This window comes from Dinoponera quadriceps, unplaced genomic scaffold, assembly GCF_001313825.1.
Source record: "Dinoponera quadriceps isolate SergipeBrazil2010 unplaced genomic scaffold, ASM131382v1 scaffold2503, whole genome shotgun sequence".
NCBI classification, from domain to species: Eukaryota; Metazoa; Arthropoda; class Insecta; order Hymenoptera; family Formicidae; genus Dinoponera; species Dinoponera quadriceps.
Window position 1 is genome coordinate 182,782 of NW_014556563.1, and position 9,616 is coordinate 192,397.

Consider the following 9,616-nt stretch of genomic DNA (forward strand, 5'->3'; position numbering starts at 1 on the left):
CTCGCCGTCCCGACGAATAAATAATGAAGGCACGCGCTCTCGTTATTAAAACTCTCGGCGATTCGCCGTATCACGGTCGATTTCCGCGAAAGCGCGCGTTTAATCATACACATACACATACACGTGTGGCTCTAGACACGCGCGTACACGTGCAAGAATGCCGCCCTGATTACCTCTTTATGCGCTCGCGTCGCCCTCGCGATGTGGGAGTCGATGACACTTCGTGTAGGTTGCTTCAATTTCGCGCGCGCGCTCGCGAGAAATCCGGCGCCGTTCGTCAATTCGCGAAAGAACGAGAAATATTTAAACTCTCCGCCGGCAACGTGTGATTTCCGCACCTTCCGTTCCGCAACGCCCGAGGAGCTGTGGGGGATCTGCATTGGGTTTTCTATACTGTTCCGAATTGCACAAAAATCTGAGAAATTCTCGCACACTTATAAAAACTTGCGTGACGAGTTTTTTTTTTTTTATCGAAGAAGTCGGATTGTATTTTACTTATTTTCTTTACCGATCGAAATCGGAGCAGAAACATCGGGGAAACGTGATTTCCCCGATTTCGGGACAGAAATTCGTAATTTTCACGCGAGTGAATGAAAACACTCCCCTTAGGTTACAATATTCGAGAGTATGTACTTCGGGACAGAATAATATAATGACGTCAGTTTTAAGAAGTTGAATTATCCGAACATCTGGAGATAAATATTATTTTCGTGAGGAGGAGGAGGAGATTAAATTTCACTCGAGAAAAAAAAATAAATCGTTTCTACGGCAGATTAATCGTTAGATTTTCAGCTTCTTTTTTTTCAAAATCAGTGTACATACGTACGTAAAGAAATACGAGACGCAAAAGCCTCGAGAGAATAATAAAGATCGTAACAATCGTACTGATCGCGATCGTAGAGAATAAAAATGATCGCGAGGAACTCGCGGGCTGTTGACGAGAAAAATCTCCTCGCGTTCCCCGGTTCGGCGGATCGCGCGCGTTCTCGGAACGGCGGCAATTTATGGGACACCCGAAAGGGAAAACCGGCGGAGTGTAGCTACAGGCGTTTAGAACTAATATCTATACTTCATTTCGGTCGGCTTGAGCAGGACGTCGTTGTCGTTGGGGGTGTACGTCATCGCGATTATAATCGGTCGGACTTTGCGAAATATTCACTTAGCCTCATCTTTCCGCGATCGATCGGATAATTAGATTCGCGTTTAACGAAGGGATAACGCGAGAGGCTGATACATTACTTTCGACTTAGTCGCACACACACACACAAAGTTGACATTTTACACGAGCTCGTCTCGCACTTCCCCGCCGGTCCAACCACTTTCTCCCGCGAATACCTCTCTCGCTTATCGAGCTGCTTTGTACACGCGCACGTACGTATATCGCGCCGATTTCGTCGGACGTGTTTTAATCGTCGACTCTCATCCGTCGAGTTTGCGACGCAATAATCGCGATTAGATTTCTCCCGTCGCGGTTGTTCCCCCGCGCGACGAATCACGTCGCTTCCCATTCGCGCGCGGGTAATCTCACGATTACGGGCCTCCGTTATCTCTTACGCAATGCGTTATCTTCGTATCGATGGTGACCGCAGTAATCGACGATTTGTATGATATCCGCAGTCGCGAGTCCGCCGACGCAGCGAAACGTTCCCCCTCTTCGGGAGCGCCTTCGGTGTGTGTGTCTTGCTCCGAGATCCTTCCGACCGGATCCTCCTCGTCCTGCCGACTTTGGGATCCTAAGTAGAGAGATTCGAGCCGAGATAGGCCGCAAATTCCTCCGGGCGGAGCCGGCCTTCGCTCGCCGGCGAGTCGAGCGTCGCGAGATGCGCGCGTACGAGCCGGCGGCCTTCGAAAAACGATGCGGATGACAAAAACTCCTCGCGATATCGCGTCGTATTTGGTGCGGTGACGTCCTGCCGGTGCCCGCAAACTGCGTCGTACTCCCGCCGCCGCCGGAACTGTACCGGGAAGAACGCGCGTGTGAGCAGCGAGTGGTATAGAGTGCGAATTTCGAGACGAAAATCAACCGCGGGGGGCGGGTGGGGAACCGGGGGGCTTTATCGCGGAGTGGTGTCACGTCGACGTCCAGCAGCATGGATTACCGGCTCCTGTCGAACAACAACAACAACAATTACCCCACGCATCACCGTGAGTACTCAATTATCTCATCTCTCGCCATGTAATGGCGTAATCATCTCAGAGACACACCCACGATACATCGGAGTCACCATTTCCAAAAAAAAAAAAAAAGAAAAAAAAATAAAAACGGTCGCCACCGCGCGCTGCCGAATGCGCTTATCGGTGTCGGTAGTCGCGTCGTTATCCGCGACGTCGAGACAAGCGCGCGATATCAATTTCTGGTCCGGTGTGTGAGAGAGAGAGAGAGAGGGGGAAAAAAAAATAACAGCGTCATCGGCGACGCTCGTCTCTCTTTCTCTCGAAAACGCAGGCTCATCTCGCAGCCTTATCTCGCCGGCAATTAGCGCGCGATGCGCCCAGATGTGCCGCCGCGCTAATCTATTTTTCAGCCGGCTGTGTTTGTCAATGGGCGGCGACGCGACCTATGTGCAAACTGAAATGTTAAGTACGCGCTTAGGTGACGGTTTGCTCGCCGTCTGTCTGTCTGTCTGTCTATCCGCCGGTTGTAGGCGCCGCGTCGTCACGTTCGCGAGAAGTCGATCAACGTCCCGCGATGTCGTCCCGCACTCGGAGTCGCTTTCCTCGCGTGCGTCCCTCGATCATCGATCATCGATATATCCGTTGTGGGCTGGTGGTTCACAGACCGAGGCACTCGCATTTTGACGATACTCCGCTGCGATTTCGACATCGTAGGCGACACTCATCCGCGCGTTGAAGTGCGCACGTGATACACGGTTTCGTGTGATCCCATTAATCCCCCTCCCCCTCCCCCCCAAGGCTTGTTAAACGCGTAGTTACGCGCTTTATCGTTTGATGAAATCTAAAACATACGCGAGATTTGATCGCGGGCTTAATTCTTTTCCAGCGGTTTTTGTGTCGGGACGTGGATTAAGTATTGTTGATAGACGATATGAACGATGAGATCGGAGTTATAGATCTGGATAGATGAATTGAATTATGTTACTTTTCAAGAATGTCGGGACGGAGTGAAGTATTATATTTGCCAGTTTGAGTTTCTAACGTCATTGTGTAACGATTTGTATTTGATAATTTCTTACGGTTTGTTTTTTTTTTATTTTTCTGTAGATAACCTGTTATACGTACGCACGCACATACGCATTGACACGTCATCGTCTGCAGTCAGTTGTATCTTATCACTTTCGAAATCATCAGAATCTGGGTCCTCGTTATTGATAAAAGGACTTCTCTCTTCGACTTTGCTTTGCCGAGGCATCGGCCCACGCATATTGATTCTCGACATCTCGAATTCGGAGTATCGGGGCACCACCGTAAGAATTGCTGGCACAGGTGGACCGCGATGTTTCGAAAAGTGTTCTCTTTTAGCTGAATATCTCCCGATATTTTAGAATAAGGTCAATTCGATATGTCGGCATCATTTGAGTGTATTCGATATATACGAATCCGGGCGATACTATTTCATTGCTATCGATTAATAATTTGGGGGGGGGGGGGGATGGTTTCGTGCTGGTTTCCCTTGCGACCAGCACGCAGCCCGAGTCGCGCCAATTCGTTGGCGTCGGCTCTGAAACGATCATATCGGAGATGCGGAAAGGGGCGATATTCGATCACGCTCGAGCCTCTTGGAAATAGTATAGTAAATGTATCTCGACGAGATACATCGTCTAGTTTTGCCGTTGTAGTTGACGAAAATGTACACGCACCACGTATGCTTACAATTAAAGCGACACCGAATAGATTCGACTTTACACGCACCTTCACAAACACTTCATTCATGATGTCATGCGAATCAATCGACTCATATATCTCGGATCTCTTTTTAATTCATTCCTCGAGACCGTTCGTCGTGTAGTATCCGACCTTTCGGACAATCTGCATTCGTTCTTTTTATTTATACTCGAGAGCAAGCTTTCATTTGTCGGCCGCGCGACAACGAACGTCGTGAGTGAGAACAATGATACACGAGTGGATAAACAAGTCTCACGTTTCGACTTTATTTCACTTGGCTGGTAAAGAGTCGCATATCGACCTTGCCGAGCATCGATCTAACGTAGCGCGCGGCGGTAGCCACTTCGGGAATCGACGGGACATTTGATTGCGACCCCGAGATTCCATCGGCGTCTCACACGACTCGTTACGCTTTTTGCACACCGTATAGTATCCTGCGCGCCGCCGACTTTTCGGCAGCGTCGCGCGATTTTCCCGTACGTCGGCTTTGTGAGAGGGGGAGTGCGAGAGGAAGAGAGTGAGCGAGAAAGGGGGGGGGGAGAGAGAGAGAGAGAGAGACAGGACAGGTCGATCGTTGCGTAAAGAGCTTCTTGTGATATACTCCATGGTGGTCCTTGAGGCTTTCGCAACGATGAGATCTCCGATTGTCTAATGGTGGTTTAATAGTCTCGACTATTCGCGTCCTTTGGTTAACGGCCAGCTGGCTAGCTCGGCTGGCTCTCCTCACGTTCCTGCGTCCGCAGGATGCGATCCGATTTTCGTGTATGGGGAAAACGAGATCGCGTCGAGACCGTGCGTTCTCTTTCTCGTCCAGGAGGGGGGAGGGGAGGGGTCGTCAGGGGGCAGACATCGCGCGATTATTAAGCCTCCGGCTAGGATCGACCGCGCGAACTTTCCCCCTGCAATTCCGAAGTCTCTCCCGCTCGGAATTTTAATGTGAGGACCTCTCGAGACGATTGCCTCTCGATGCGCAAAGTGTCTCGCGACGTCCTAAAATAAAAAAATCGCGTGATTACCCGCACCGATATTTTCCCGATTACGAGTTTTAAGTTTGGTGAAGTGTGGGGCGAAGTGTTGAGGAGAGAAATATTAGTGAAAATCGTGATTGATATTTGATGAATCGTTATTTCGCATTTTTCCTGTCGTTTGTGGGATCTTTGTTGATATCTTAGTTCGATTCGAGTCGAAATTTTGACCCTGTGTTAAACCTTTAATTCTACAACATAGTAGGAATTAAGATAGTAAAATACATTCAATTTCAATTCTAATATAACTCTTACTTTGACCTTGATGATGTCTTAAATTTCCGTTTTCGCTGTTTTTGCGTTAAAATAGGACGATGAAGGTAGAATTAAAGGTTCAAGAGAGAGATTAAATGTATCAATATCGTCAAAATAGGTTTTTATTAGTCTACAGACTATCTAAGTAAGCGCGAACTATTCTTAAGAGCGTCAGAGTGGCATCAGAATTTCAACTCGGCTCACCTTACATCTTTCAGATATCCCGAAATTTTAAATAAGACGTTATGTAAGATAAATGTCGCGTATCAAATATATCGTAAAAATTAAGAACCTTATGATTACTGAAATTGATTATATATTTACTACTGAGTGGAAATTAATATTTAATTCAGATATATGATATATGTGTGGAAATATCAGTGAGCTAATTCTAAGTCAGGGGTTTATGATTGCACGTAACGACTTTTTTGAGAAATGCCTTCGGAGATTGTCATAGTTTGCTTTCGTTTTCAGTAAAACGGTCTTTGTGATCTTCCACCGATCGTTTTTAGAGGTGATTTCTCGTTTTCGTGATCGTCCGTGGTGTTTGAGATCCAACGAGAGAAAACCGCATCTAGGAGCGGCATTCAGTACGAATCTCCCGCTACGCAACTGGCTGACTTTCTAGTTCGTTAATGCGACTAGAAGTAACGCGATCGAAGTTTTCACGTAATACGTCCTTGAGGAACGTGAAACTCGTCGGTGTGAGTAACCGAAAGTTGATAAATTCTCGACGAAGGATAATGATAATGGACGATTGCGGTTCGGAGAAATTACTTATTTATATTTCATCAGCTAAATTTCGTTGTTTCTGTTAATTGAAAAAAAAAATGGATTTGTCGTTTCATTCCGATTCATTGACGTAAATTTCCTTAAACATCCAGAAATATCCCTATTCCCTCTCGTTTCTCTTCTCTCTCTCTCTCTCTTTCTTTACGGACTTCTCGACGAAAAGAATATAAAAAGTAGACACGATACATTTCGTGCTTCATAATTAATTTGACAGAATGAGGTTATTACGTGAGTCCTATATAGCAGTTTACATAATTTATGTTGATTTGAAAAGATTGAAGAGAGCTACCACGGCTTATAGAATTTAATTACCCGTATATAAATATCGGGTGAAAACAAGCCATAACTGTTAGAAACAGTTGCGCGAACCGTAAATTCCGATTAACCGTTAAAAGTAGTTATTTTTACTTTTTGATATTTTTATTTATTATTTTCGGCGAGAGTCGCATGAAGTCCCTCTCTCTCTCTCTCTCTCTCTCTCTCGTCCGTGACGTAAAAAAATATCGTGAAATATTTTCGCTGGAATACACTCGCATTGCAGTCGCATTGCGCACGCGATACACCGGCTGGCGGAATAACGAAATCTATTTTGGCGATTTGTAAAATTTGTTGCTCGACGCGCGCGAGCGAGCTTGACAATATCCTCGCTCGCGAAAACGCGATTTGCGCGAAGCTCTCGAGAGCGCTACGCACTGTTAGACCGACTTGTTTCCGGAATTCGGCAATGCGCGGTACGTAAAGCAAGGACGATGAAGATCGTCGCGAGACGCCGAACGCAGATCACTTTTCCTTTTCTTCTCTCTTTTCTTCCCTCCTTTTTTTTCTCTCTCTCTCTCTTTGGGACGGACAGTGGTCTTGGCGCGCCGCCAATCGTCCCTGTTCGTTTGCCAGAAGTATCGGTCGGCGACTTTGTTTTTTGAGAGCGATTGTAAAAGCCCGTCGCATCTCCGGGATTAAATTGACTCCGTCTCGTAAATCCCTCACTCGATTATCGGACTACTACGTGATACGCTGATTTGATTTTCGCCCCCCTTCCACTTCCCCTTTTCTCAAGTCCTCGTCTTCGAAGGCTCCCTCGAACGATCGATATTCGCACACCGTCGGTGTTTTGATATTGATACAGTATTATCGAGCGCACACACGGTGACGACGCAGTCCGGTCGCAAGGTTGCACTCGCTCACTCACCGAGAGCCTGCGTTGTATTATCAAATATCCGGTGAAATTTACTCGCCAGCTCACGTTCTTCTTTTTGGCACGCGGAGGCCGTTGAGGTGCTCGACGTGTTTCTTGTTCCTTTTTTTTTTCTTTCCATTCTCGGGCAGTATCGGTGGAATATGACGGGCAGCTTAATGAACCAACGTCAGTGGGTCAAACGAGCGAAATAACGAGCGATGCGAGTCGAGGTAGGCACGCATTTATGATGCTCGACGCGGCGAGAAAGAGATAGGTGGAAAGACGGAGAAAGAGAGAGAGATGCCGGAACACGCGCGATCGGTTGGCAATGATATCGGGTTATGGCTCGTGATTACACCTCTCGAACAAGCCGTCGCCCTTTATTTATGCAAGCCCGCGAGACGACGGCTAAGTTACAGTGCCGGATACTTTTATAATATCCCACCGCGCGAAAACACGACGGCCTGCTCTCGCGGTAACCATCCTCGTCTCGGTTGCTCTCCGCCCCGGGTTGTCGTTGAAAATCGTGGATAAACTTCTCTCTAAAGTGTCACTTTTTGCAGAAAAAGTCAAGCGATGTTTAGGGAATTTTCAACGAATTTTCACAAAAATATTTCGATTCGACTGACTTGTGTGATGTTGATGTCCTAAAATTGAAATTGATCCTTCAGGTTCAACAGTTTGGGATATTTTGTATTGTATATATTTACTCGACATTTTTTAAAACTATGCACGTGTTAATGCGAATGTCGAAATTATTTTTAATTCTCTGACAGTAAGGTTGGGATCGGATACGATCCCGCGATATCGTTCATTTTACAATGACGATGTTTTTCTTCTTAAGGAATGTTTCTCATGTTATTATTTACTTCTTTTACCCATTTTATACATTGCTTACATGACAAATTAACAGAACCGCATGGAGTTGGATTTAACTTCACTTTTCTGAATATGTTGAAAACTCACCTTGCTATTAGAGGGTTAAATTTATATATTTGCTTTTATTTTTTTTTTTTAATGAATCCATGAATTTTTCACAAAACATTCGACCGATACGTGTGCGATGTTAATCTTAAAATTAAAATTAATTTCTCGAGTTCCATAGCCTTGAATATCGCATATATTTATTCGGGTTTTTGAAGTCTATAACATAATGCGAATAAAAAATCACTTTTAAATTTATATGTTAACTATTTCTTTTAATGAATTCACAAAATTTTTACAAAAATTTGATCAATTTATACGTGTTGTTAATCCTAAAATTAAAACTGATCTTTTCTGTTCAATATTCTTGGATAATTCATATCGTATATATTTATTTCTTTGCGAAAGCTTTAAAATTATGCAAATGAAAAAGTTACTTTTAAATTTATATTTAACCATTTTCTTCCAATGAACCCAAAGGTTTCTTTAAAACGTTTGACTGATTTGTGCATGATGTCAATCTTAAAATTAAAAATGATCTATCGGATTCAATAGTCTTGCATATTTCATATCGTAATTATATATATATATAATTTATTTATTTGCGTCATTGAAGACTGAGATAAAACGCGAGTAAAAAAATTACTTTTTGAACGTTTTAACTAAAAGATCAACAAAGTCATTGGGGATCGAATCAATGTTTATTTGCAAACTAATCCGATATAATACTGGATTATTAGATATTAATTTCCACTAATAGCTTATAATGTGATAAACCGTCACCGGGCGGTGTTTGCGATCGCGTTGAATAATTGCCCGTGATGATATTTTTCGGAGTTATTTTGAGAATGGTCGCGTTTACCGTTCGACATGGATATTTGTCGCCGCAATCGCGTGTTTACCATCCAAAGTCGTGCAATTTCTTGTTATTCCACCGCCGCCGGCGGGAACCGGTGAAAATTTCACATGGACCGTGTGCGCGCGTGGAGAGAGAGAGAGAGAGAGAGAGGGAGGGAGAGCGAATCGGGGCAGCCAAAACACGTTCGAGCTCGACCTAGTCAGCCTCGGCCTGCCTTGGTTCTTATCGATCCACCTTGCATAGGCCGGTCTCCTTTCTTCCGAAATATTTGCCGCGCCGCTGTAGTGGCGCAAGATTGACGCTGCAGCAGTTTCAATCCCTGAGTTCAGAGAAAGAGTGAGTGAGTGAGTGAGTGAGTGAGTGAGTCTCTCGATGTACGCGCGCGGTCTCCGAGTCTCTCTCTCTCTCTCTCTCTCATTTAAACTTCACGTTCACGTATCAGCAGTTATTCAGGTATCGGGATCTCGAATTTCCGAGCAAATGGAGCGCGCCTCGGTGTTTTGAAGCGTGTTTTGTCATCCCCCGACGATACACGGAATTGTTATTGCACAAAGCGGAACGCGCCGGGGGGGGGGGAACTCGCGATACACCGCGGATGATATACCACACGGCACACGCGGTTTCTCCGGATGTTGCGACATATTACATATATCGTCATATCCGCGTATTTTCTCAGGTCGATAGAGGAGACCATCGCGCAGTGTTTTCTCACTTTTGCGAATTTCTCCCCCCCCCCCCCCCCCC

At 45.4% G+C, this 9,616-nt stretch overlaps 1 protein-coding gene across 3 annotated transcripts in view; it reads left to right on the top strand.

The window, feature by feature from the left end:
- LOC106747845 (growth factor receptor-bound protein 14-like) overlaps positions 1–9,616 on the top strand; it is a 336,864-nt gene that overhangs the window by 124,317 nt on the left and 202,931 nt on the right. Inside the window, exon 1 of one of the 3 annotated variants that reach the window (XM_014625784.1) lies at positions 2,054–2,145. The exons of the other annotated variants lie outside the window; for them this stretch is intronic. Coding sequence (XP_014481270.1) covers positions 2,091–2,145 — 55 coding nt within the window. The 5' untranslated portion in view covers positions 2,054–2,090. Of the gene's footprint in view, positions 1–2,053; positions 2,146–9,616 lie in introns of those variants that run through there. 3 annotated transcript variants of the gene reach the window in all.